This window comes from Acomys russatus, chromosome 9, assembly GCF_903995435.1.
Source record: "Acomys russatus chromosome 9, mAcoRus1.1, whole genome shotgun sequence".
NCBI lineage: Eukaryota > Metazoa > Chordata > Mammalia > Rodentia > Muridae > Acomys > Acomys russatus.
In genome coordinates this window covers 28,117,113-28,145,108 of record NC_067145.1, presented here as the reverse complement: position 1 = coordinate 28,145,108, position 27,996 = coordinate 28,117,113, and the positions used below count along the sequence as shown (strand labels likewise).

At 42.2% G+C, this 27,996-nt stretch overlaps 1 protein-coding gene across 1 annotated transcript in view; it reads left to right on the top strand.

Moving 5' to 3' along the window:
- The window catches only part of Adcy2 (adenylate cyclase 2), a 364,093-nt gene that overhangs the window by 200,559 nt on the left and 135,538 nt on the right, over positions 1-27,996 (top strand). Inside the window, exon 4 of the mRNA XM_051151053.1 lies at positions 5,725-5,874. Coding sequence (XP_051007010.1) covers positions 5,725-5,874 — 150 coding nt within the window. The remainder of the gene's footprint in view (positions 1-5,724; positions 5,875-27,996) is intronic.

Sequence of the window (27,996 nt, the reverse complement as noted above, 5' to 3'; positions counted from 1 at the left end):
GTCACCTAAATCATTTGGTATGTTTCTGTGGAGTTTGAAGTCAGTAAGTTAGCACCCTTCAATGTTCCCTGCCCAGGTGACCTTTTCTCAGGTGGGTCACACTTTAGGCCACATGGTCCGGTGGAAAGCAGGTTGGCATTCTCCTTACGTTCCTCTCTGAACGTGCACAGGCATGTGGCTCCAAGGACATGTGGCCACTCTGAAATGTGGCCACTTAACTTTAAATAATGAAAGCATTTTGTAGCCAAAGATACAAATGCCTTCTAAAGAAAAAAAAAAGTGCCAGCTTCTCGGAAAGAAGTGTGCATCCTTCCGAATCCCACAGAAAGCTTCTGTGCCCTGACAAAGGTATTTCTCCTAAAGGTGAAGGGTGAGGAGATGAGCTGTCCTAACAGCACCAATCTTGGAAGATCCCAGGGACGTGTCACTTAATTTTGTTTCCTTGACTGTAAGAGGAGCGATAAAGTGTGGTTTGCCTTCTAGACTCTTGACAGGTTGGAGATTACGAAGTGTTAGAAAGGACAAGGGTGGCCACTGGGGAAAAACGCCAAATTATTGTTTACTGGTGAATACTGGTAAGTTCTGGTCTTCTCCCAGCCAAATGTACATTAATGTGCACCTCGGAGAATCTGTGAAATGGTTTGACATTGTTCCATGTTTGTGTCACACAAAGGCAGGGAACAAAGGAGCCATGGACACAGCAGGGTTCCATGAGGCTGCACCAGCATGGTGCAATGTGCACATATTTCAGACCTGAGCCTCACACGATCTGAAGGCCTGGTTTTAATCTGCAGGGTAAACCTGCCCTGGTGTTATTATCTAAAACAATTTGTTTTCTTCCAAACCTTTTCAGAGGAGGCTAAGTCCCCTGTCCTGTTTTCTGACAGAGGTGAGAGTAGCTAAATGAAACAAGATAAAAGAGACACAGAGACAGCATGGTGCCATCAGAGAAAAAATCAAAACACTGTGAAATAAGATTGTTTATTATATGTTCTGTTTGGCAGCTTTCTGGAAAACAAAAAAGCTTTGATGTTATTTTTGAAAAAGCAAAATCTTAACCTAATCATTTCTTCCTTACCTCAGGTTTGATGTGAAGTCGTATTACTGCATAAATTTGAGAGAAAAATGGTTCAGGGTGTTAGTCATATTTTGTAAATATATGGTGCTACTGGAATTCCAGGATCCATCCTGTGAACTATAGAATACTGTATACCAAGATGAAACCAGGCATTAGAAAAAGGATTTCATAAGTTTTCCATGAGAAAAATGCTCCTATTATAGTTATTTCACATTAAGTCTTAGTCATTTACGTCTACATTTTTCTTTGTGTATGCAAATAAAGCCCAGTAGATTCATTCTTTCTAATTATTGGTACCTAGAAAGTGTTGAAAGGCATCAAGAATCAATGATAGGATCTGGAGAAAAGGATCGGAAGTTGAGAGCACATGTTGCTGTTGCAGAGGACCCGAGCTCCCATACCAGAACCCATGTTGAGCAACTTACAGCCGCTTATATAGGGGATGCAGGACTTCCAGCCTCCTTGGACACCTGCAACCATATGTACATCAACACACCAACACACCTGTGCATGGAGACACACACACATAAATATAAAGTAATTTTTAAGAAAAAAAAAAAAAGAATGAATAACTTGAAGGAAGCTCTTCTTCAAAACCATGGCTAGAAAGACACACACTTCTGCTTCACAAGCCTGATTTACCTTGTGTAGACAGGCTTTCATTGATGAATACTGAAAAAAATTTCTTAACTTTCTGTGTTTATGTATGTTCATGCATGTGTGCTTGTGTATGTGTGTAAATTTATGTGTATGCATACATATATTTATGTATGTGTATGTGTACATGTGTGTGCATGTGTGTATGTGTGTATGCGTTGTTCATGTGTATATGTATGTGTGTGCATGGGTGTAAGTGTGCATATGTGCATATGCACTGTTTATGTATGTGTCGTATGCATACATGTGCACCGTGAAGACAAGAGGCTAACAACTTCAAGTGTCTTCCCCACTTGCTCTCCACCTTATTTTTGGTACCATTCACTGGACCTGAGACTGCTGAATAGACTGGACAGGCTGGAGGGTGAACTCCAGGGATTCTCTTGCCTCCTCTTCCACATTGCTGAGATCAGAGAAGCATGTCCTATTCCCAGTTTACACTGAGTGCTGGGGGCCAAGCTCAGCCCTCCGGGCTTGCACTGCAAACATTTCGAGTGAACCATCTCTCCTGGCCCATAATTTCTTACTGGATAGGACCCATTTGATTGATCAACCACATGGGCAATGTGAACGGGCTCTGAGGTTCTCTGAGCACATCCCTAGTTCAGTCTGCAATTATGGGTGTGATCTGGGTGAAGCATTCCCTATACAGCCTACTGCCAGGCACAAGGCAAAAGATGGCTAAGGTAAGGAAAAAAAGAGCAGGCCCCTGACCGGAAGTTCTGTGGTGACGAGGCCCTTCAGCATCCCTGGTCCTGGAGAAATGAGCACCCTTCCAGGATGATGAGCACTCTTTCAGGATGATGATCACCCTCTGGATACTTTGGGTCCGAGCCCAACATGAAGCCTGACAGCAATGTGGGTTGTCAACCATTGTCCTGGGGGACTGTGGGATGGGGTGTACCACCCAGGAGACATGACTACCTCCCTCTGAGAAGGAGGAAATACTACAGTACAGCCTGAGGAAGAACATAGGAAGAAGCCATTGCCATGGCAGTGGATAAGGCTCTGTGCTGGGATGCCAGTCTGAAGGCTACACTCATGCCTCCTGCTGGGAAGACAGGCCACAGATGTTGGCTCTGCTGGGCTCTGTTCTTGGCTCTTTTCTGGAGAGGTTGAGCTTTCCAAATCTTGCTGTTTGTTTTGAAGGCACTTTTCTAGGAAGAGCGAGTCAGGTCTCACAGATAGTGACCTGGTTGCTTTGTTATTATTTCAGCTGTGATTAATGAGGAAAGAGTTAGCATTTTTCTAATTGAGCAGCAGGGCTTGCTTGGCTTTCCTTGTTTCCTGCATTTCTCCGAGCACCATTCTTCAAAAAAGTTTCAGTGATGACGAGGTCTGAATCATCCTCAGCAAACCAGGTGGTCATTTCACAGAGGCTAACTATGACAGGAGTTTATGAATGGTGTACCCCTCAAGTAGAATATCAATAGTCTCTGCTGTCTCGGAATAGTGGCACGCACCTTTAATGCCAGCCCCCAGAAGGCAGAGTCAGGTGGAGTTCTGTGAGTTTAAGACAAGTCTGGTCTCTACATAGTGAGTTCATGACAGCCAGAGCTACACAGTGAGACTCTGTCATGAAAAACAAAAACCAAACCAAACCAAAGAATGTCCTCATGACTTCCCACCACTCCAAGATTAGCACTCACAGATACCATGTGTTACTACACAACAGTAGTAAGAAGGAGAGCCACTGAGGTTGTGAAATGTGTAGAAATAACAGAAATCCGACACATTGTTTTCAGTGACCTCTGACCTGGTACACACATTCACAGGTTGTAAACACGCATGCTACCCACACGGCACGTGCATTATATGTAAACTACATTTAAAATATCACATGAAATACTTGTGTATGTAGGTCATATGTGTGGGGCATACATATACAGATGCCCACACTAGGTCACATTAATCACATAGGAGTGAACTCCTTGTGCATACAGCACACAAGAAAAACACACCAAGGGCTACCTAACATTAACATTTTAGCATTTGTACTAATGGAGTCCATTTAGCATATGTACTAATGGAGTAGAGATAAAACATAGATGCATAAAGAAATGTCTTGCAGGTGAGTTCTGAGACTTGGTAGCTGTCTCCTCCAATAACTGAGGCCAGTGCAAGTTACATGGCAGCACCGAAGGCCCCTCTCAGTCTATAGAGTTCTTTTTCAATTCTACAGAGAACCAGCAGCAACGTGGAGACAAGTTTATCACCCCATCCTTCTCATCTTAACTCCTCTTTGTCCCTCAATCCTCCTGCATTCCCCAGGGTTTTAAGGTACTGAGAATCAATGTATCTTTTTCTTCTGTGCCCAGGCCCCTGTCATCAAGACATAAGAAGAGGCATTAGGCAGATGGAAAAACATGGCCTCCTTTGTTATCATTGTAACTTTGGAAACACAGTTATATATGGCCCCAGTCTACCCCCAGATGAAGGTCTTTCACAGATGTGTTGAGAGGGTTTGTTAGATACACAGCTTGGCTTTGTCCAGTGAAAAGGCAGTAAACTGCATAACATCCGCATTTTACTCTGGGAAACTCCAATGAGACAATCAGATGAAAACCTGTTGGCCAGAGAGGGTGAAATAACAATACTCATGATTTTCTGGGAAGATATGGTAATAAGTCTCTCACCCACTGTGTCTGCTGGGGAACATGAGGCCTTTGGATACAGTGCCTCTTTGATGCCACTGAAGCCACAAGTGACTTGTCATGTTAGAATCACAGTCACGTGGTGTCTGTCCACAACCTGAGTAGACCTACAAATTCAACTCTGAGCACTGAGGAGCTTGCAGTGTTAAGATTATTTGCTGGGTGACAAGAGCCTACTAGAAAGGCCGTTGTCACCCCCTGCTGATAGGAATATAAAGGGAATGTGCCTTGAGAGCAAATTTGTAACATAAATCAAGCACTTAAAATATGCATGAGTTTTGATTTCTTATATTATTAGTAACTGAGTCTAAGGCAGGGAACAGAGAGGAAGTCACAGCTTTATACATGTAGTTGACATCTGTAACATAATGTAAGCACATGAAATATTAACTCAGTGGTATTGAACAATATAGACATATATAGACATAACTAAATGAGTCATAGAACTGAATACTAAGAATTTGTTGGAAACCTGCCCACACATAATTTCTGTAATCTCAGACAACTTTTATTTTATGTTACATTAAACATTCAAAGCATGCAGCTACAGTAACGCAAAGTCTGGCCTTTATGACAAGACAGACAACTTGACAAAATAAATTTAGAGCCAGATTTTAAACTAGGAATGTGAGGCAGATGAGCCTGGCCCTATGGACAGCAGGCTTCTTCCTGGGCAGGGAAGTTGGGCAGTCTTTAGATTTCTTTTATATTTTTCTGGTTTCTATCTAAATTATGAGCATGTTTTTAATTAGCCAAAAGAATCACAGTTATTTTTGTTAAAACGCTCCCCTTTTCATCTGTAAACAAAATCTCACTGATCTAGGTCTAGTGGGTACACTGTAGCATGAAGATTGCATGTGATAGAATGACACACTGACTCTGCGTGTCATAGTACAGTAGACTGCAGGTTGGCTGGGGAAGCTCTCCTGCACTTAGCTCTCATTTTGGAACAAATGCAATAGAAAACAGTCAAATAAGCTTCTCTTGATAGCAGACAGGAGTGTGGTGCTAAATACATAAGGCTGCAAGCCCTGGCTGTGTGCAGCATACAGGTATCCTGCTCCCATTGTATCAGGAGAAAAACCAAAGGGTTGAGTCCAAAGTCAAGGGGGGGGGGCGGTCACCAAGGAGCACAGATACCCATGGGGTAGAGAATCCCAAGTGATGCTTTATTCTGGGCAAATCAGAATACTAATGTCAGTTGAGAAGCAGAAATAAATATCATTTCCTGAGTCACTTTTAAAGCTTATTTGTGATAAGCAGTCTGTTTCTGTTGGGTCCATGAGGAAGTGGCCTTTACCATATGAAATGTCTTTTTTTTTTTTTTTTTTCTAGATACTGGCCAATGTGATCATTTTCATCTGTGGGAACCTGGCCGGAGCCTACCATAAGCACCTCATGGAGCTCGCCCTGCAGCAGACCTATCGGGACACGTGTAATTGCATCAAGTCCCGGATCAAGCTGGAATTTGAAAAACGGCAACAGGTAAAATGTGTTTTTAATCTTATATCTGTACTATATTGGGCATTTCTAGGATACTAGCTATTAATTAGCATCAGTGGCAAGCATCTTTCTTGGTACAAACAGGACTGTGACATCATAGCAGCGTGTGCAGCAGCTATTTTCTACCCGGTTGATCATGAACATCATCCTGAATCATCTGAGCATCAGGAAGCAGTTTAATTAGGAGCTGGTGTCTGCCATTGTCTGCAGCTGCTCTATAATGGCTGTTAGAGTGATGAATGAAGACATACACAGAGAATTACATTCACTGTATTGAAACAGTACAACGCATAATTGGTAGGGACATTGGGAGGTACATGGAGGCAAACACGCAGTGTCCTCCAGAGTGGCAAAACCACACACACACACACACACACACATACACACACAGAGAGACACGCTGGAGGAAAACTCACCTATGGTCTTGCAACAGACTTCTTTTATTTTAGGTGGTGGCATGATGCTGCATTCATGACTTTTCTCATTGCTGTGAGAAATGTTTTGGCATAGGCAACTTAAGGAAGGATGGGTTACCTTAGCACTCAAGGTTTAAAGGCTCTGTCTCTTATGGCAGGGAAGGTGTGGTGGCAGGAGTGTGAGGCAGATGCTCACATCATATCCACAGTCAAGAAGCAGAGAGAGCTGGATGCTGGTGCTCAGTTCACTCTTTCTCTCTCTCTCTCTTGATTCTTTCTGGGGCCCAAGTCCACAGCGTGGTGCCACCAACATTTGTACTAGTTAATTTGTTGTCCATTAACCTTACTGGAAAATACTGCATAGACACGCCCATATGCGTGTTGCTATGTTGGTTTGCTGTCCCATCAAATGGACAATGAAGATTCACCATCCCAACGCCCGTGGGACACCGAAAGTGACAATCATTATGCCTGTCTGTGAACTCTGAATCCTCCTCCGTAAGAATGGCTGCCATGTTATTTATGCTGAGAATAGTGTTTGGACCATAGCAGATGCTTAGGTACTTATATTAAATTGTATTAAATTAGCCTGTTCTATAAATTTCATCAAAATGTATTTTGGTAGTAGGTGGGAAAGTTATCATATAATTGTTGTCACTGGGTTTCTGTTTGTGTATAGATTTGAGAATAATAATCAGGTTTTTTTTTCAAAACGGGAACATCAGCTCATTTGTTTAGCAAATGTTTACTGAGCAGCGTTTGTGGTGGACATGGTCCTAAGCATCTGGGTGTCTACAAAATCAGGTTCTCACTGCTACTATTGTCAAATCTCATGGATTTTAAAATTTTTTTCTTTTTTCCCCTCCTGTACAACTAATGTTAAAATCCGTTTTTTTTTTTTTTTTATGTATGTAGCAATTCTGGTTGTTACACTTATGTCTCATGATGGAGTCCCTCAGCCTCATAATCCATCAATCTCTACAGAAAGAATTCTGCTGAGACACATTGTAGCATGCAAAGACAGAGTTCATTACAGAGCAAGCTGGAGAACTCTTAAGGAGTGAGGGTGTCCAGTGGCCAAAGGGACCTTTGCATAGAGAGCAGAGCATGCTTCCACTGTGAACAGACCATGACAGAGAGAGCAGTGTGTTGACTTCCACCAAGGGCAAGCTCTATACTGTTACCTCTTAAGCCTCTACACCTGGCAGCCTTGGCTGAGGGGTATTTTCCTGTTTAGGTGAACAGCAGGCCACTTGGATTGGTTCTTATGGGACGGACAATGAAATGCTCTTTTCCTTTACCAGAAAGCATACACCTGGAAAGTAAATTTTACAGCCTTCTGGGAAATTCAGAGTATCATGTTTCTATTCAGGGCCAGAGAAGAACTCAGGTTACCCTCCCTCCATCCATCCCTCCCCCTTTCTCTCCTTTTCTTTTTCTTTCTTTCTTTCTTTCTTTCTTTCTTTCTTTCTTTCTTTCTTTCTTTCTGTTGTCAGAGTCCTACTGTCTCCATTCTTGGTTCTACAAGCTGCTGATTATGAAGGAGGGGCGTCCATTCTATTGACCTTCAAGCTACTAGCTAACTTAGCTATCTACTAGATATATCAAAACCTAGAAAATTGTTTTTTAAATTTTATTCTTTTTATTAATTTATTCAGATTACATCTCAATTGTTATCTCCTTGCTTGTCTCCTCTCATTCCTCCCTCCCTCCTTCTTACACCCTATTCCCCTCCCCTAGGTCTATGACCGAGGGGGACCTCCTCCCCCACTATATGGTCATGGGCTATAAAGTCTCATCTTGGTAGCCTTCCTATTCTTTCTCTGAGTGCCACCAGGCCTCCCCACCAAGGGGATGTAGTCAAATATGGGGCACCAGAGTTCATGTCAGAGTCAGTTCCCACTCTCCACACAACTGTGGATAATGTACTGTCTATTGGCTAGATCTGAGTAGGGGTTCAATATTTACTACATGTATTATCCTTGGTTGGTGCAATAGGTTGAGCAAACCCCCAGGTCCAGATCTGCCAGTCATGATGTTCTTCTTGTGGGTTTCTAGGACCCTCTGGGTCCTTCTATTTCACCATTCTCCCATACTTCTCTCACCTAGAGTCCCAATAGGAGGTCCCCACACCTATCCCAATCTCCTGGTAAGTGAAGACTTTCAGGGGACATCCTTGTTGGTCTAGTGTCCAGTTATAAGGGAGTATATACCGTGTGAGTCTTTCTGACTCTGGATTAACTCACTCAGTATGATCATTTCTAGTTCCATCCATTTCCCCACAAATTGAAAATTGTTTTCTTAAGTATCTATTCAGTTTTTCTTTATATACTTGTGCCAAGTTGTGTTTAATATCTGGGTTCTAGAAGATTGCATAATGTCAGTAAGCAGTCCTTCTCATTCACAGATGGTTCCGCTGTAACATGTTGTGTTGAGGTTTCCTGAGGAGACATTTTTAAAAAGTGTTCACACAGACAGATCACCAACATACCACAGAAATAATAATTCCCATCCACTTTCAGATTAGATTTACAAATGGGTGAATTTATTGGGGTTGTTTTCAGGAACATACATGACTCAAAAGCATCTGCAATACCAAGAAGCTCACCTGGTATGTCATTCAGCCCATGAGAGCTGCCTCACTGAAGTCCTAGCCCCATCCAACTTCATATCTCCCGAAATGCATGGGTCAAGATGGCTAAGAGCCTAATTGACGCTCTAATGCTAGGGGACTTAACAAATCCATTACTGTATTCATGGTGTCACTGCACAGTAAGAGTTATTTCACTGCAATAACTCCAGAGTTCAGTTCCCAGCACCTATGCAGAACAGTGTACAACTACTTGAAACTCCAGCCTGATGCTGGCAGTTACAAATGACGCCTTCTTCAGGCTTCCATAGTCAACCATATCTTGTTGACATACCCCATACACAAACACAAACATAAACACATCATTCTAAAACTATAATTAAAATATCAAAGGAGTAGAGATTCATCAAGTTGGTCCTGATAGAAACAGATAACTTTATTTTTCATCACCTCCATGCTGTTTCAAAATAGTACTAAGGCTACAGAGAACTAAAATTCCAAGAAGACAGATTATAGAACCTAATGTTTATAGTCACAGCTTTGACAAAAGCAGTGATTCAGGCTACTGACATCATCAACACATCATATTTCCTTGGCATGGTCCCAATCTTGGGAAGAACATAGAGTTCTTGTCTTTCTGAGCCAATGAGCCTAAGTGCTTTGGCAGCCCATGTGATCACAGCTACCACACCCACTTCTGGGGTTACTGGTTCTCAGGAGCCAGAGACCATGAGACCCTCTTGGGAGGCAGCAGAAGAGGGTGAATCCATAAGTTGTTTCAAAGGAGAAGTCAGAGATCCTTTCTAGAATGAAGAGGAAGAGGGCAGGGATCAGAAACAAGAGCTTCTGTTAAAAATGTTTAATAAAATAGAATTTGGTTCATCAATTGTTAATGGCCTCAAAAGCTGCAGTCCATCTCCAGAGACTGGTTCCTGGAATATACTTTTCCTGTTAGGGATACAGAAAGTGTGTTTCTATAATGAGAATATGTGGTTTTTTTTCAGAGCAGTTTATTAAATAATACAAACAAATCATCTTGCTTAAAGTAGATCTATGGAGATGGCTCAGTGGGTAAAATCACTTGCCATTCAGCCATGAGGACCTGAGGTGGAATTCCTACATCCTGTGTACAAGACAGACAGAGAGAACAAGAATCTTTAATTTCAGTGCTTCAATGGGGAGGTGGGAAGTAGAGACAGGAGGAATCCTGAAAGCTTATGAGCAGCCAGCCTGGTTCAAACAGCTAACACACACACACACACACACACAGAGAGAGAGAGAGAGAGAGAGAGAGAGAGAGAGAGAGAGAGAGAGAGAGAGAGAGAGGGAGAGAGAGAGAGAGAGAGAGAGAGAGAGAGAGAGAGAGAGAGAGAGAGAGAGAGAGAAATATATCCTCTCTCAGACAAAGTAAAAGGTTGCTTCTGACACCTGAGTTGTCCTCTTCGCTCCAGACTTTGCTGTGGTCCACAGGTACATCTCTACACTCACATACCAGAATCCATATATCCATATATGTATGCACATGACAGAGGGAGAAAAGGCCAAGATGTTGATCTGATGGGTGATAGGTTTAAGAGAATAAGTAAAAGTAGAAAAAATGGCACTCTATGTGTCACTCATAGAAAGGATTAGTCTTAAAGGCTATAAGGCCTATGTGGTGCCACAATCCAAACTGAGGTATTGGGTTCTATGTTTCGTCCTTGGGCCGCCTTTGTCGTTTGCTGTCACCCAGTACCAGTAACTTCCCTTGATGTACACAGTCAGTACAGGAAAAAGTAATATTGTCATAGCTTCTTTATCCAGGAAGATTCCTGCTGTGTATCTAGGAAATTATCATTTAGATAATCAATACTAAAACTAATATCACATGACACGTTCATCAAAGTTTGAGAGACCGCAATATTGATTAGCTTCATGGCTTCCTCTTCCTGTGCCTGAGAAAGGAAAGCGGAGGGCATGTCCTCAGAAGGCAAGCCTCTTCAACCCAGAAGAAAGCTTTAAATGGCTGTTTCTCTGGGACATGTGTAGGAATCACCCATTTCTAGGCATTCGGTTCAGCTTCTGTGATGCTGTTCCTAGGCACGGATGAGGAGTCTGTCAAGACATCACTGTTAATACTCGAATAAAACGTTTGTTTGTGCTTTGAAATTTTGAGGTTAAGAAAATGAAAGTCTTTGATAGGAGTACTCTCAGAGGTGTGTTTTTGCCCTAAAAGTCCCCTTGTGTAAAGGCAGCAACAGTCGTTACTTTTTATTACGTAGGAATGCATACAAGGCCTTGGAACTGAGGCTGCTTTGGGGGCTGAAGTGTTTGCCTTTGGGTGGTGAGTGTTGCCAAACACAAAAACTGCTTCAGCTTCCACAGGAAGAGCCACAGTCACACTTGAGTGTCACAGGATGTAGCAGATGCTTCTGTCAGACCTGGGAGCGCTTCTCTCTGGAGTATGTAATAGACTCTCAGGAATTGTTGAGAGCTCACTGTAGAGCAAAACAAGAACCCTTTCTCTTAACAGCTGAAACTGATGATCCTTCTGTGACAGGAGAAACTGACTTCTTTTTCAGTGTAGAGAGAATAAGCCTGCTGGGCATAGTAACTAACACCTATAATTCAAGCAGTTTGGAAGGAGAGGCAGGAGGATTGCCATAGGTTCAAGGACAGCTTGGGCTACATGGCTAGTTCCAAGAGAGCCTCAGTTAAGAGTGTGAGACCCTGCTCATAAAACCAGTGATAGAAAGGAGAGAGAATAAATCATTAGTTCATATATTGTCATTATTTTTAAAGATATTAGAAGTGTTTTCACATGGTTTATTTCAGCATGGTTTCTTCAGATAGGCCACACATTCAGTAGGAAACACTAGCCAAGCAAGGCTGATCTGCCAGAGTACTATTGGGAGGTCAGTAGAATGTGTTTCTTTTCTGGCTTTGTATTCAAACTTTCTTTCCTCCTTGCAAAGCTCAAGGAAATAAGAAGACACCTTCGGCACCACTCTGATTGGCAGACAGCAAATGTGCCCATCTGTAAATGGAGAGGAAAACAGAGACTAAGAGGCCCGAGTTGAAGTTGCTCTAGATGTACATTCTGAACTTTGGTCCCTTTTCAAAAGAGCAAAGGAGTGTAAAGTAAATAGCATCTCACTGAGTTCTCATGAAATGCCGGGTACTGTGCCTAGTTTTAGATACACCACTGACTCAGATCCCTGCTCCCGCTATAACAAGTTGCATACCTGATAGCTGAATACAAAACACCTCTATGATCTCATGGTTCTAAAGGTTAGAAATCCAAATACACTGAAATTCCTTCTGCAGACCCAAAGGAAACCTTGCCCTCAAACCTTCTAGAAGCTTTGAAAAACCATGTTTCTCCCTCTCCAAAGGCAGCGGGGTGGGCTTCTGCTCAGACCCTCTGCCTGCCCCCACCTTCTGGTTTTTCTGTGCCTCCTGCTCTCTGCTCTGACTTGGCCCTGCTATCTCTTCTTCTCATGACCTCTCTTACGACACTGGCTTCATGTAGACAGCCCAGGATACTCCTGAATGTAATAACACCTAAAAACCCTCCCCTCCTGGCAGAGTGTTGATATGAAGCCCTGGGTTTGGTCTCTATCATTGCACAAAACCAGTGCCACTGGCACACACCCACAATCCCAGCACTTGGCAGGTGGAAACAGGGAAATCTAGTGTTTAAGGTCACATTCAGCTGCATAGTTCCAGGCCATCCTAAAGTACAGGAGAGCCTGCTTTTAAAACATAGGAAAGTCCTCATGTGATATGTATGGTAGCATATTCTATGCCTTTGTAGAGTGATGTTTTTGTGGAATCTGACTACTTCTGTCTTTATTCCAATAGCCCCTCTACATACGACTTATGCCCTTTCCCCACAAATCTAGAAGCTGTCCACGCTATTTGATATAAATCCACCCCTTTTGTAAGTGTGGTTTCTGAGATCTCTGTCTTGTGTTGGCTCTGTATGAATTTCCCGGGGATAATCCCTGGGAGTGTGTTGACAGAAGCGAGTCCCTTGTCATGCAAGCTTCTAAACGGAAGTTCTACTTGATCACTTGAAATGGTTAGGCTGCCCCTCCAGTGACCAGAGTTCCCTCAAAGCGGCCAGCAGTGGCCCTGTCCTTACACGCCGGCCCATTGGCACTACTTGAGAGAAGCAAGCTGCTACCCTAACCCAAGTTTACATGACTGTTGATGAACAGTGCTGCTTGACAGCATCTATCCTTGTGTTGTGTGCTACAATTTCACAGCACCAGCTTCATGTTTTGTTAAGATGAAAACATTTAACCAAGAATTCTGTTTCTGTGGCTGGAGGGATAGCACAGTGGTTAAGAACAGTAGCTGGTCTTCCAGAGGACCTGGGTTCAATTCTCAGCACCCACATGGCATCTCACAAACACAAATAACTCCCAATTCCAGGGAGCCAACACCATCTTCCAGTATCCATGGCAGAGCACACATGTAGTATAAATGCATACATGCAAACAAAACATACATCACATAAATGACATTTAAAAAGAAAGAATTCTCTTTCCTCGCTTTGGACTTTGGGTGGGGAGTTATTGCAAACAGTCTTCACCAGCCCCGTCTCTCCATATTCAAGCTTGCTTTTTATCAGACGATGAGAAACATCATCATCATTGCCGCCGAGGTCTCAGCATTGGCAGTTAGAAGGCAAGGTAGCTTCTCGATAGGGGTCCCCTCCTCATAAAGCTGAGTTTGGGCATGAGAAAGCAGGCAGAGTCAGAGCCGGCAAGTCCTCCTACTGAGACTCCTAGAGGACTGGGCTAGCAACGTTTCTTGCAGAATCATTTTCGTAAACTTGATCAGATGGTGCACCCAACTGAGAGAGCAGAACGTGGGCAGCCCGAGTCAATTTGTTTCACATTTATAGTTTGCCTCAGATATGTCTTCTCTGCCCGACTCCAGCATCCTCAGAACCCAGTGACTGAATGTTCCTGGGAACTGGTTGTGGGGTGTCTGCTTGAGTGAGTGTCCACTGTCATCTCTGGTGTCTCCCGCCTGACAAGGAGATCTAACATCTCTCCTTTCTGGCACAATGTTTCCTTTATTTTCTGCTCAAGAGTTCGGTACATGAGTATGTGTTTCTTAATGAAATCCACATCCCACTGCCCTCAGATTCCTCCTATAGGCTTCCACCAGGATGCCCCCTCCCAACTTCATTTGTTCTGTTTTAAGCCTACTGAGCCCCCTGAATGCTGCTTGTATGTACCTGGCTATGGGGTCATCTATCAGAATGTGGATAGCCTATGGGGTGAGTGTCACCTTTGAAGACAATGGACAGTCCTGACTGTCTCTCCCCCAGCAGCCATCAGTGCCGAACAGCTCCCCATTCAGTCTTGGGCTGCAGTGACTCCCTCTCCCATCCCTGTTGGCATTTTGGCTACCTTGATCTTGTGAAGCTCTTGTGAGTGTAGTCAGAGCACTGTGAGTTCACGTGTGCCGTGACCCTGACATAGCCAGGAAACATTTTTGCAGAAGGCCTCCACCACCTCTGACTCCTTTTTAAAAATATATTTTATTAATTTACTCATATTACATCTCAATGGTTATCCCATCCCTGTGTCCTCCCATTCCTCCCTCGCTCCCATCTTCCCCTTTCTCCCCTCCCCTATGACTATGACTGAGTGGGGACCTCCTCCCCCTGTATATGCTCATAGGGTATCAAGTCTCTTCTTGGTAGCCTGCTATCCTTCCTCTGAGTGCCACCAGGCCTCCCCATCCAGGGGATGTAGTCAAATCCACCTCTGACTCTTACACTCTTTTTGCCGCCTCTTGTACCATGATTTCTGAGCTCTGGGGAGGGAGGAGCACTCCACACCCTCTTGTTCTCTGAGCTGACCACACTGAGTCTCTGTGTTAATCTCCATCTACTGCAAGCAAAACCTCCTCTCATTGGTGCAAGAGTTTTGGAAGTGACCAACAACTTTCTAGATGGATGTAAGGCCTGGTTTACAACACAGAACTCATGCCTGGTGCTGTTAACTAGTCCAAGGATTCACACCTGCCGAGGCCATCAGCCCTAGAGAAGAACTTACCACTTGTACCCTGCTCAATGGCAACAGAATTAAACTGCTTCCTGAGTCCTTAATGTGCTACCCATAGGCCAGTGTGGCTCTCATCCCTAATCAGATGAGAGGAGGGTTTTTTTTCTTTCTGCAATCTTTCTGCTACTGTTACTCGCCTTAGAAATGATCACGGTGTACCTTTCTCTTCAGTGTGTCTCCTGCTAGAGAGGCCACAGCCATGCAGGAGTTGCTCATCTCTGGTTTTCTGTCACTGGTTAGTAGAAGATAAAGTAGTGCAAATGACAAAACATACTTTGTTTCTAAGTTGGTGGGAGACGAAAGACTGGCGGTTTCCCAGCAGAGTTCCCTTTACTTAGTCTGCCGTCCCAGCCCATCAGGATGAGATGCAAGGATGGCGCGAGTAGTTTGTTCTCCTGAATGTGGCATTACATTCTCAGGAATCTGGGATGGCGTGACTCATTGAGAAACTTCATGGATACTGTACCAAACTGCTAAACCATCTGGATCCTTTCTGATCAGAAGTAAAAATCAACTCTGGGAGAAATTAGCCAACAGTCTTCAAAGCAGTCCTTTAGCTAAAAGAAATGATACATTGCCCACTTTTAGAGATTGCAATAAAGGCTGTGCTGTGAGAATTCTTCTAAGGGGAACAAAAGACACTCAGTGGAAGACCAAGGAAAATGGAGAGAAGCTACCAGAACTTACCACCTCATCTTGTTGCCTAAAGAAGCACAGAAGATGCAACTTCGCAGAGATCATTAGCAGCCATGAGCTCATTCTTTTTTTTTTTTTTTTTTTTTTTAATTTTCAAGACAGGATCTCTTTGTGCATCCCTGGATGTCCTGGAACTCTCTTTGTGGACTAGACTGGGCTTGAACTCACAGAAATTCACCTGCCTCTGCCTCTTGAGTACTGGGATTAAAGGTGTGTGCCACCATGCATGTTCATTCTTTAAAGAGACTGACATTTCTCTAAAGAAAAAAAACAACAAAAACATTCTCATACTGATCAAGTGTATGCAAATGTCTCTTTCTACAATGACAAAAGTCTAATCATAAAGTAAAACTCCAGAAGTTTCCTCTGTGAGAAACTTCAGCAACACCTTCTGCCAGTCATAATATGGCAGTCTAGTGAAAGGAGCATCTGGAAAGAGGCTCTATTACTCCAGACTGCAGCCAGCTAATGCCCTGGAGTCAGAAAGACTCAAGAGGCCAGAATGCTGTCCTCAGGAGAGCATGGGTTTTGCAGTTGCTGACGCCCTGGAAGCATCCAGTATTTCAGGGAGATGACCTTTTATTCTTTATGAATTCTTTAACTTTCAGGAATGCATAACAGGAAGGGTATAATCTGATAGGAAGAAACAAGTTGGTGTGAGTCAAAAAAACAATAAAAAAGATTGCTTAAATAATTAATATGTAGAAGCCAGTCCAAGGCTCTGCCACTCTTGTTTTATCATCCATTCTCCTGATGCTTGTCGCTTGTGGGAGAAACTATGGCCCTATTTCAGTGTCTTCTGTGACCACCATCATGTTTTTGTTTTCTTTATGCTGAGTGTTAATCATAGGTATGATGTAATAGTTTTTCATGGGGAAAGGAGGCATTTTGGATTTATCATACAGGCTCATGCCTGTGAAACCACAAATAAGGGGTTCACTCTATGTTGTGAAAGCCACTAACCCCACATATGTGATGGCAAGTTAACAGGAGCACAGACCCTCCCCTTCCATCTGTGGTGTTCTCACTGAGTCAGTGCTATTATATTCTCACAGACTGAAACTTGGGACTAAATGTAAATATTTCGAGGGTGCTTCATTGTGCCTTTTATCATGTATTTCTTTTTTCCTTTATTTAATCACTTTACAGCCTGATCCCAGCCCCCTCCTCTCCTCTCAATCCCACCCTCGTGTCCCTTCCCCTTCTCCTTCTTCTCAGAGAAGAGGAGGCCCCCAAAGGGGACTAACCCACCTCAGCACCTCAAGTCACAGCAGGACTAAACATATCCTCTCCCATTGCGTCCTGACAAGGCAGCCCAAATAGGGGAAAGTGATCCAATGGCAGACAACAGAGTCAGAGGCGGCCCCTACTCCCATTGTTAAGGGACCCACATGTTGACCAAGCTGCACATCTGCTATATATGTGTAGGGGCTCTAGGTCCAGCCCATGCATGCTCTCTGGTTGGTGGTTCAGTCTCTGTGAGCCCATGGGCCTAGGTTAGTTTCCTCTGTAGGTCTTCTTGTTATGTCCTTGACCCCACCACCTTGTTCTATCATTTGTCTCACTTTTCCACGAGACTCCCCAAACTCAGCCAATTGTTTGGCTGTGGGTCTCTGCATCTGTTGAACCCTCTCAGAAGACAGTTCTGCTAGGCTCTTGTCTGCAAGCATAGCGAGTATCATTAATAGTGACAGGGGTTGGCACTCTCCCGTGAAGTGGGTCTCAAGTTGGGCCAGTCATTGGTTTCCCATTCCCTCAATCTCTACTCCATCTTTATCCGTACACTTCTTGTAGGTAAGACAAAATTTGAGTCTGATGTTTTACGGGTAGATTGGTGTTCCCCTACATTTACTGGAAGTCCTACCTGGCTACAGAACATGTTGATTTTAGGCTCCTTAACCCCCATTGCTAGGAGTTGTAGCTAGGGTGACTCCCACAGACTCCCAGAGCCTTCCTGGTCCCAGAGATGCCCCCCAGTGATTTCCATTCTCTCTCCCAGTCTGCTCCCTACCCCTGCTCTCCTGACACCTGCTCTCCTGACACCTGCTCTCCTGACACCTGCTCTCCCGACACCTGCTCCTGACACCTGATCCTCACCCTCATTACCTTTCCTACCCCTTCTCCCACCCAATTCCCTCCCTCCCATTAAACCAAAAAGCTTCAGCAAGGCGAAGGACACTGCCAATAGGACAAAACGACAGCCTACGAAATGGGAAAGATCTTCATCAACCCCATATCCTTCAGAAGGCTACTATCTAAACTATGTAAAGAACTCAAGAAATTAGACACCAACAAACCAAATAACCCAGTTTAAAATAGGGTACAGAGCTAAACAGAGAATTCTCAACAGAGGAATCTCAAATGGCTGAGAAACACTTAAAGAAATGCTCAATGTCCTTACTCATCAGGGAAATGCAAATCAAAATTACTCTGAGATTCCATCTTATACCCATCAGAATGGCTAAGACCAAAACACTCAATTGACAGCACATGCTGGTGAGGATGTGGAGAAAGGGGAACACTCCTCAATTGCTGGTGGCAGTATAACCTTGTACAACCACTGTGAAAATCAATCTAGAGGACTGTTTCTCAGAAAACTTGGAATAGATATACCTCAAGTCTTCGCTATATGTCTCCTGGGAATATACCCAAAACATGCTTTACCATACCACAAGGACATTTGCACAACTGTGTTCATTGAAGCTTTATTTGTAATAGCCAAAAACTGAAAACAACCTAGATGTCCCTCAACCAAAGAATGGATTTTTTAAAACCTGTGGTACATTTACATAATGAGATACTATTCAGCTGTTAAAAACAAGGAAATCATGAAATTTTCAGGCAAATGGACGGAACTAGAAAAGTTCATCCTGAGTATCCTGAGTGAGGCAACCCAGACCCAGGAAGACACACATGGTATGTACTAATTTATAAGTGGATTTTAGCCACAAAGTACAGGATAACCATGCTACAATCTACAGGTCCAAAGAAGATAAGGATCAAGGATTCCCCCAAGGGAGAATGTTTGAATCCTACTCAGAAGAAGAAATAAAATAGATATCTGAACTATCAAACATTTCTTTACTTGTTAGATAGATGTGCTAATGCAAAAGCGTCCAACCTGTGTCCTGTTGTTGAAGGTGTGGTCCTCATCTGTTGTAGGTCCCATTCATTCCTGTGAGATGATGGTGGCTGTAGGGGAAATCTGACCGGGAAGGCAAGGAGACTCTTAGGACCAAACACGGGGAATAGAAAAGCAGTGTTTCCTCATTGGTCCCAGAGAGAGGAGCTCACAGGAGAGTGGCATTCAGGAAAGGGAATGAATACACATGTCCCAAGACACAGCCTGGACTGGGTCTGAGAGCCACTCAGGTAGCTGTCCTGAAGACAGACTTACTGGGAGGGGCTAGAGTGAACAGGCACTGTCTTCAAGTACTTAGACTGTGGATGCCCTCTAGGGAGAGGTCAGTGATACATCTGCACAGGACACACAGACAGACAGTCATTGAGTCGAATAACATACATAGCATCCAGATGTCTCAGGGGGGATTGGGAGCGATGGGCACCAACAGGACCACACTAGGCACATTATCTGTATTAATCACCTCAAGGAAAGAGATGAGCAAGTAGAAACTGTGCCAAAGGTGAACCAGCCCTGCTCCTAAAATGAGAAGGGGAAGTTTGCCTTTAGAATAAGGGCAGCTTAAAATTATACAAATTCACTAATGAAAGAAAATCCAGATTGTGCGTTTCAGTGAAAGCCAGGGTAATAAGGCTTGTAGGGATATCAGTCAGCTAAGTCAAAGGCTATAAAGGAATCATGGTGGAAGCAAAGTCATAACAAAATGGTGTTCCCCGCGAGCCTGGACCAATAGACAAGGCATAAAAAGATGATTAAATTGCTGAGATTTTATGGGAAAAGAGTGGGGAGAGATTTTGAAGGTCATGCAGTATGGTACCTCCCTCCATCCCCTCATCTCCCCATCCCTCCATCCCTCCCTCCCTCTTATCCTCTGTTCCTCTTCCCCTCTTAACTTCTTTCACACAGAGGTGGGATGTGTACACCATGGAGAGGTAAATGGAGTGAAGACACATCTGTGAACCACAGGCAGCTTGTGCCCTAAAGGAGGCTGCCCTTTTCCATGTGCAGCACCAAAGAGAACCGAAGAATGCACAGTAGTCTTTGCTAAGGATTCTCTGCACCCATAGGAATCAGTGATGTGTCTCATAGTTCAGTGCATTTTTTCTGTCAATACTATTTAAATTATGTATTGTCTGTTTCCAGTGCATTTCTTACATTTCCTGATATATCACTGTTGTCTTCTTGCTTTTGTTTGGAATCATTTAGTTTATGGAAGGAATAGGGAATGACATTGATTGTTTTCTTTTTTCTATATTATTAGATACTGCCATGTGTAATCTATTCTATATGTTAGATTCATTCTGCTATTAGCTACTAACAAGGGTTTTAGGCCCAATAGAAACAATTAAAAAGTTATTTTTATATAAGCATATAACATAAAAACTATGAAGGAAAAAGAACTCCAGCACTTGGGAGACAGAGGCAGAAGTAGGCATCCTGGTCTACATAGTGAGTTCCAGACCAGCCAGTGACCATGTCTAAAAAACAAAACAAAACAAAACAAAACAAAACAAAAAATCAATCTATACACATATACAAACTCATATATCAGTGAATACTATTTTGTGTGTTATTCCTATCCATGACCCCCTAGGGGGCAGAGAAGCACAGCTGCCTACTAGGACCAACAGCTCAAGTGATGCAGGGGGAGTTGGGGCATGACTCAGAGACTTCCTCCATCTGGTTTTATCAGTTCAGCATCCCATAGGTAGACCATGAATTCCCAGGTGACAAGGGCTTTGATTTCCCATTCTCTGCTCCTTATGGCTTCCAGCAGCCCTTAGGCTCATGGGCATGCTAACACCCTTTGGGAAACCATCCTACATTTCTGCTTCTCTTTTCTAACTCCTGTCTTTGGATATTCTAAACATCATGGCTGTGCTGCAGGAGCTCAGACACAACTATTAGACACCTTCTCATGGTGAAGCTTTCCCCAGTCATTAGTCATATGAGTGATGCTTGGCCATTTAAATGTTCAATCACTAAATAGAGATAGACAGCAGTGTTAGAATTCCCTGGTCTTCCAGACCCGAGCTCTTTCCCTACTAGTCTGTAGGGCCATTTTATCTGACCCATGTCTATGAACTTAAAAAGTTACTGTAGCCTAACTGTTATTGAGCATCCTGGCTCCTTCCAGAAGGTAGTGTGGGGACAGGATGTTTTCATATATTATAAGTTATGTGATTTATACATCAAAGATAGACTATGAGCTTGAAGTCATAGCAGCCCCCTGGTTTAATCTGCTGAAAACCACACACTTCAGCTCTTTTTAAAATCCTTGGTTCATGCATACAGTCATAGCCTGTATCTGGAGGAAGCTGAAGTGTTTGTTAAAGAGTTCAGTTCTTGACTTAACCAGTTTCACATCTATGGTGGTGGACATCACCAGTAGAGCAAGGAATGGCAAAGTATATAGGAGAGGGCATCTCCAGGACACAAGGAGACACGTAGATACCTGGTCCTCACCATGAAAAAGAACAGCAGATAACAGAATCGTGAAAACCTAGGCTCTGGTGACAAGGGGCTTTCTTGGGAATGTGTGTCCTGAAAAAAATGATGATTAAAAGTTGAAAGCTTTGTTGAAAAACAGGAGAAAGCCTTTCATTAGAGTTCTATGCTTCATCAGCTGATGTGGGTGAATACTGAATGTAGAATATTTCACCCCAGAGAGAACTGATGGATCTCTCAAAGCTACAAATGAATAATGGGGAAAAACTTAACTTGTCTGTAACTCATATTTGAGGTTTTATGTGTTTTATGTCCTCAAGAAAAAAAAATCCATTTCAAGCCTGCATATTAGCATTTACAGCTGCTTTCTTTTGCTTTGTGGGACCTCACAATTTTATTTAATTTGACTGGGAAGGGAACATTGTCAGCATACACCATGAAACAGGCCAGATCAAGAATATTATTATGCATAAAAAGAAATATACAAATTTTATGGTGGTTTAGCTGTTTTCTGTATAAAATGAATTTAATCATTCTATCTCTTGTTATGTGTCTTTACCCACGGAATAGAATATGATGGGCTATGTTGTCTGAGTCTAAAGAGATTATAGCTAATGAATCTCCTGGTAATAATGGGCTAGGAAAATTCACTTTTCTCATAGGTCACAAAAAGTTTTGAATTTGGTGAATGTTCTTTTCCTCACGTGGGGTGACTAAGCAGACAGATGAGGAAGGTAAATTCTATTGGCTCACTGTTGGCTCATTTCCTTTATCCATCCCTCTTCCATCAAATTTCTCTTGAACCCACTCATCTCTTTGAAGCCACCAGCTGCTACCAGTGTCCCAGTGAAGAGCCAAGCATTGGCAAGGTGGAAGGCAAAGAGGCTTTTGTGTCATGTGGAATCAAATTACCCATTTCATCTGTCCCAAGATTCTCAGACTCTATAAATCTGTCTAAAGCTTTATTGTTGAGCTAAAACTGACGTTGTACAAAAGGAAGAAATAAAGCACAAATTACCCAAACCCCCAATATAAAAAAATAGCATAGATGGTCATGGGCTTCGGTGTGAATCTACTCTGTTTTCCCTTGAGTTATCTGTGCTATGCTAATTTAAGAGGTTCCAAAAATCACATCTTACTTTTAACCTCCAAAACTCAACTATATGTGTGAATATATGATTAAATATATAAGTAGTCCAACATGGTTGTTTGCACACCGGAGAGTCTGTGAACCCAGGAGTTATTCCATCCATAAAGCTGGATAGCATCATCTCAAGGTGGTGCCAAAGGCCTAGAAGATTCATAGAGAGACACTGGCCTTCAGTTCAAGTCAGAAATGTCAAGAAATGAGTCTGGTACCAGTAGCAGCCTCATTAAGCACATTCCCCCCAAGAGGGCGTGAAGCAAGCACGAATTCCTACTTTTCCCTCAGACTTTTCTGTATCAAAGCTCCCAGCTAAAAAGCACCTCTTACTCTGAAAACAAGTCATCGTGCCTCAGTTAACCCCCTATGGAAACACCCCTAAATGTGTCTCCTAGGTGATTTTGGATCCCTTCAAGGTGATAGTCAAAATTAATTATCATTGATCTGGGCTATAGGTCGTCAACAAAGTTCTTGCCTAGCAAGCTCTAGGCCTAAGTTCAAACAGCAGTAAAAAAAAATTTATAATTTTATCTTAAGTTGAGATAAAAATAAGTGTGCTACCACAGCTTGTTGTTACAGGCTCTCTTGGGATACTTTATGGTAGCCTACAGTTGGGCAAAATCCTTTAGCATAAACTCAACACTCATCATTCCCTATTTCTTGTGATCTATTGCGTACTGTGCTAAAAGTAAAAAACGAGGTGATTGCATGACTGCTTTCATGCCTTTGCATGGTAAAACAAACAAACAAACAAAAACAAAAAAACAAGTTGAACAGTCCATAGGTCAGCATACACATAAACCCATCGCTTTCAAACATCACTGCTAGTCTACTTAACTTGATCCTACTTTATCCATTTAGAGTTGCCTACATGAACACGGATCAAGGTTGTTTCCCTTTTTAGCTATCAAGTCCAATTTGTGCTGCCCATATATTCATGGGTGTGGAGCCCTCCAGTGGGGTGTGATCAACCTACAAGTGGCAACATTCTTAAAGAGAATTGATTTTTTATGCCAGTATTGTACCAGTGGACATGTCTTGCCAGGTCAGTTGTTATCATAACTCACAAGATTCATGGCTGGTTACTTTTCTTCTCTGATAGCATGCTGGTACTCTATAGCATCTGAAAGATAACCCATAGAGATGAGGCTTCTGAGGCAGTACTAAGTGCATCTTAACATTCTTATGTTCTGTGACTCAAATGCATGGTGTCTTCAACAATAGAGTCTCTACGTTTCAAATTCTTACTATAACCAATAGTATTAGCATTAGCCTGAAATGTCTGGGGGCCTGTGGAACCACTGATCAGCAACTCTATATGAGCAAAGCCATTTCTGGCACTGGGGTTTTTATTTGCTCTGTCTTGGAATATACGTGCCAATTTTTGACATTGTAATTATCCTTTATCGCAATGGTCCTTATAATGCATGTTTATGGCCTCCTTTGCCGTTTAAACATGGTAATTTGTTTTATGTAACAATCAGTTAATAAGCTGAGGAAGATGTTTTTGTTCTGAGCTGTCTGCTCAATAGTAATTTTCCTTTTTACTTCCTCCAGCTCACCAGTTTCCTTCATGAAAACAAGAGTGAATATTTCTTTGATTCAGTACTCAACACTTCTTAATGTTTATGCTCACCCAACATCTAAATATGCTGCTCAAATGAAAACATCCTATTCTGCTTGTGTAATAGCTTGTTCCTCGGCTTCTGATGGGTTGGGAGAGGGCAATTGTTTGTTTGTTTGTTTGTTTGTTTTACTGAAAAGAGGTTCTTCTCTCATACAATACATCCCAACCATCGTTTTCCCTCCTTCCAATCTTTGCCTATATGGGGAGGAAGACATTCTTGGAGAGTTGAGTGTACCATGTCAGTTTTTGACCCCTTTTCCCTCCTTTAGGAACATTCTGTTATCTCCCACCAATCGCATGCATTCTTTAGGATATACACTCTAGGTTTTGTTGTTGTTGTTGTTTGTTTGTTTGTTTGTTTTGCTTAATATCTGTGTCAGTGAGCTTTACTAGGCCTCAAGCTTTTAGACATTCTGCCTGAATTTATTACTAGCTTTCAAATCAGCTGTAATTCTGCACTGTATTTTGTTTTACTTGTTTCTTTAGACATTTCATCATCCATGCAACAGACACAAGTTATTCAGATCTCACCTTTGACTGACCTCTATCACTATTTGCATTAAGCCCTCCCATTACCCACCCCAGTGCTAAATCTCCCTTTTCGTACCTCTGCTGTCTTTGTTTTGTCATCCATACAATTAATTGCTGTGCCTTGTCATGGACACAGCTGCTTGCGTAGTTTGGCTTTCATGCCCGGAGACTAGTCACATGCATACCACATAGGAACACCCTATTAATCCTCCCAAGGCACAGTTAATACCAGGCGAGGATGAGCCTGTTAACAGCTTGGCCCAGTTAATAATGCAGTGTCCCTAACAGATGTCCCCTGACTTCTGACTGAGAGGTAATGTTATGTAATTTTAATGAGCCTGGCATGGGGTCTGCATTGCTGAGGTTTGAATCCTTTGGCACCTTTTGACACCCAAGAAACTGTGGGAAAGTTACTTCAAATTTTTACCTCTAATTTGATAATCTATAAATAAAAGATGGCTACTTACCTCATTTGAAGTTGCAGTGTTTATACATTTTATCACCAACCAAAGCATATATGTCTACCAAATGTGTTATATTTGAATTCTCTATGACCAAAATGAAGATTACATTAAGTGACTCTGTTACTTTACTGTTGCTGTAAGGAAATAACTTGACAAAAGCAACTTTAAAAAGACCTTATTTTGCCTCACAGTTTATGGCAGGGAAGTCAAGGCAGCTTGAAAAAGCAGTTGGTCACCTTGGACCCAGTCAGGGGGGAAAAAAGGAGCAATGAATGCCTATGCACAGCTCACTTTTCCGCTTTTATACAGTTCAGGGTTCCAGCCTAGGAAATGATGGCACTCACAGTAGGCAAGTGCTCCCATCCTGCTTAACTCAATCAAGGTAACTCCCAACAGTAATGCCCAGGATCCCATCTCCAGGTGATTCTAGGTCTTATTAAATTGAAAACTAAGATTAACCGTGACAGAATCATGCAATGTGCTCAATGTTAGGACAGAGCCCTTCCTGGTCAGTTTTCTTCAACTTCATAAAAGCTAGAGTAATCTGAGAAGAGGAAATGTGGTTGAGCAAACAACTCTATCAGGTTCCTGTAGGCAAATCTATGGGGTATTTTATTGATTAATGATTGATGTGGGAGAGCCTATCCCACTGTAGGTGGTGCCACCTGTGGACTGGTGGCCCTGGGTGATAGGAGAAACCAGCTTGAGCAACCCAATGGAAACAAGCCAGTGAGATGCTTCTCCTCTATGGCTGCTGCTTCTGTTCCTGCCCTGACATACCTTCATGATGATCTGTGATTGAGACATATAAGCCAAATAAACCCTCTCCTTCCCAGGTTACTTCTGGTTGTGTGTTTTATCACAACAAACTTGTTTAGAGGCATAGCTGAGACCCTATGATGTGCCATTGACTTCATGAGAAAATCTTCCAGAGTTGTAATAAACCCTGCATCTTCAAACTAAATAACCTCAAAAGGCCAGAGTAGAATGTGTTGGCCACCATCTTCTGAATAAGGGAATACTGGAGCTTAAAGGGTGCTGCACCCTCATTACAAGGCAGGGAACTGTAAGGACTTTATGAAGGAAGATGACATGGTTGTGTGACCAGGTTCTCTGGATATCATTTCACTCCTAGATGCCAACGTCTCTTTTTAGGAAGAAGGAAATACAAGTAATTAGAGATATGTCATTGTATTAGAAAAAAAAATACAGATAAATGATATTTCTCCACTGAAGTGACTGAAACTTTATTTATTCAATGGGCACTTAAATCTCCACAGCAGACTCAGTGCTCTTCAATGGCAGGAGAGACCATATACACTGAAAGGATAGAGGAGGGACGGAGAGACTAGCTAACTGCTCTGAGACAAGCAGATTTGCCTCTTTGTTCAACACCGGAAGATACTAGAAACTGGGAGAACAAGAATATTAAAATTACTGAAGTCTACTGTTTTCACTTTAGCATCCATATGCCAAAGCAAATCAACATTCATAAGTAGGTTAAAATCTAGCCGTTGGGGGGGCATTTGTATTTTTAAAAAAATCCAACATCTACAAGTCAAGCAAAATGGGATTGTTTTAAGATTTATTTCAGTGAGACAGATATCAATTCAAATAAAAGAGAGGGAAAATTGGGGATAAAAATAAGCATTGTAAGGAAATTAGCCATTAAAGCAATAATTGAGGCTAAATTATAATTAATTAATGTTAAAATAGCACTAAACAATGAGAAAGATAAGTCTTATATTTTTAAATGGTTGATTTCATTCTGGGAATTATTGAATTAAGGGTTGTCTCATCTAGTAGACCTGATTTTTATATTTATATGTATATATGTACATTATATATGTATACATCAATATTTTAACTATAAAGTACATATATAATTAATTTATCTTATTACTTTAAATGTGAATACTCTATCCATGGAAGCACTTCTAAATAGTTTACTCAATTGGTTTAAGTCACACTAAATGTCTACCCTTTAATTTCATATAGCTTTAAAGAAGAAAATAAATTTTTATATTTGTCAAAGTGGAGCACTAGTTCCTAAATTTGAAAAGGTCACATGTGGTAGTTGAGATTTTGTTACCAAAGAGACCAGAGACTTTGTTCTATTAGAATTAGAATAAGACTCCTCTTCCACTATGAGTCCAACATGCCAAGTCACTGGTGTTTTCCCTCTTTGGGGTAACATCTCAGTTTGAAGCCAGACAGAAGGGGCTTGTTTTGTGTGAGTTGTGTGTTATAGAAGTCTAAACATCTGCAATTCCTGAGGACAACTGTCCTTGATAGTTCTTGGCACTTCCTGATGTGTCTACTCCTCCACTGAAATATTTCAGTCTTGAAGTGGAAAGAAGTGGATCCCCTTTCCTTCCTCCATCCTGCTAAAGGAGACAGCGGCTGTCAGGATGCTGAAAGCCCATCAAATGCTATCTTGGTTCAGTTTCCTCATGTGTAAAATGAGGCCGCCAGACTTTTACTGTGAGTAGGTTCCTTCCTGCCCAACCATCCATGAGTTTACATTTTTCTAAAATTACTTTCAATTTCTCATGACCCTTCTAAAAAAAAAAAAAAAAAAGGCAATATGGCCAATTGCTTTTTCTTCCTATTTTTAACTGTAAATCAAATTCTGCCTTTGATGGTTCCTTTCCCGCCCCCTTACACTTTCATTCTTTGAATCTGTAGACATTCATTCTGACCTAGAAGTTGAAATGTTTGTCTAGTATGTCATAGTATGGCTTTTATTTTATTTTATTATTTTATTTTATTTTTTGTTTTGTTTTGTTTTCTGTTTATTTTTCTGTGTAGCCTTGGCTGTCCTAGAACTTGCTCTTTAGATCAGGCTGTCCTTGACCTCACAAAGACCCACCTGCCTCGGCATCCTGAGTGCTGGGATTAAAGGTGTGCACCAGCACCACCTGGTGTGGCTATTATTTTAATTGTAAATATTGAGCTTTGCTTATTCTCTCAAGAAA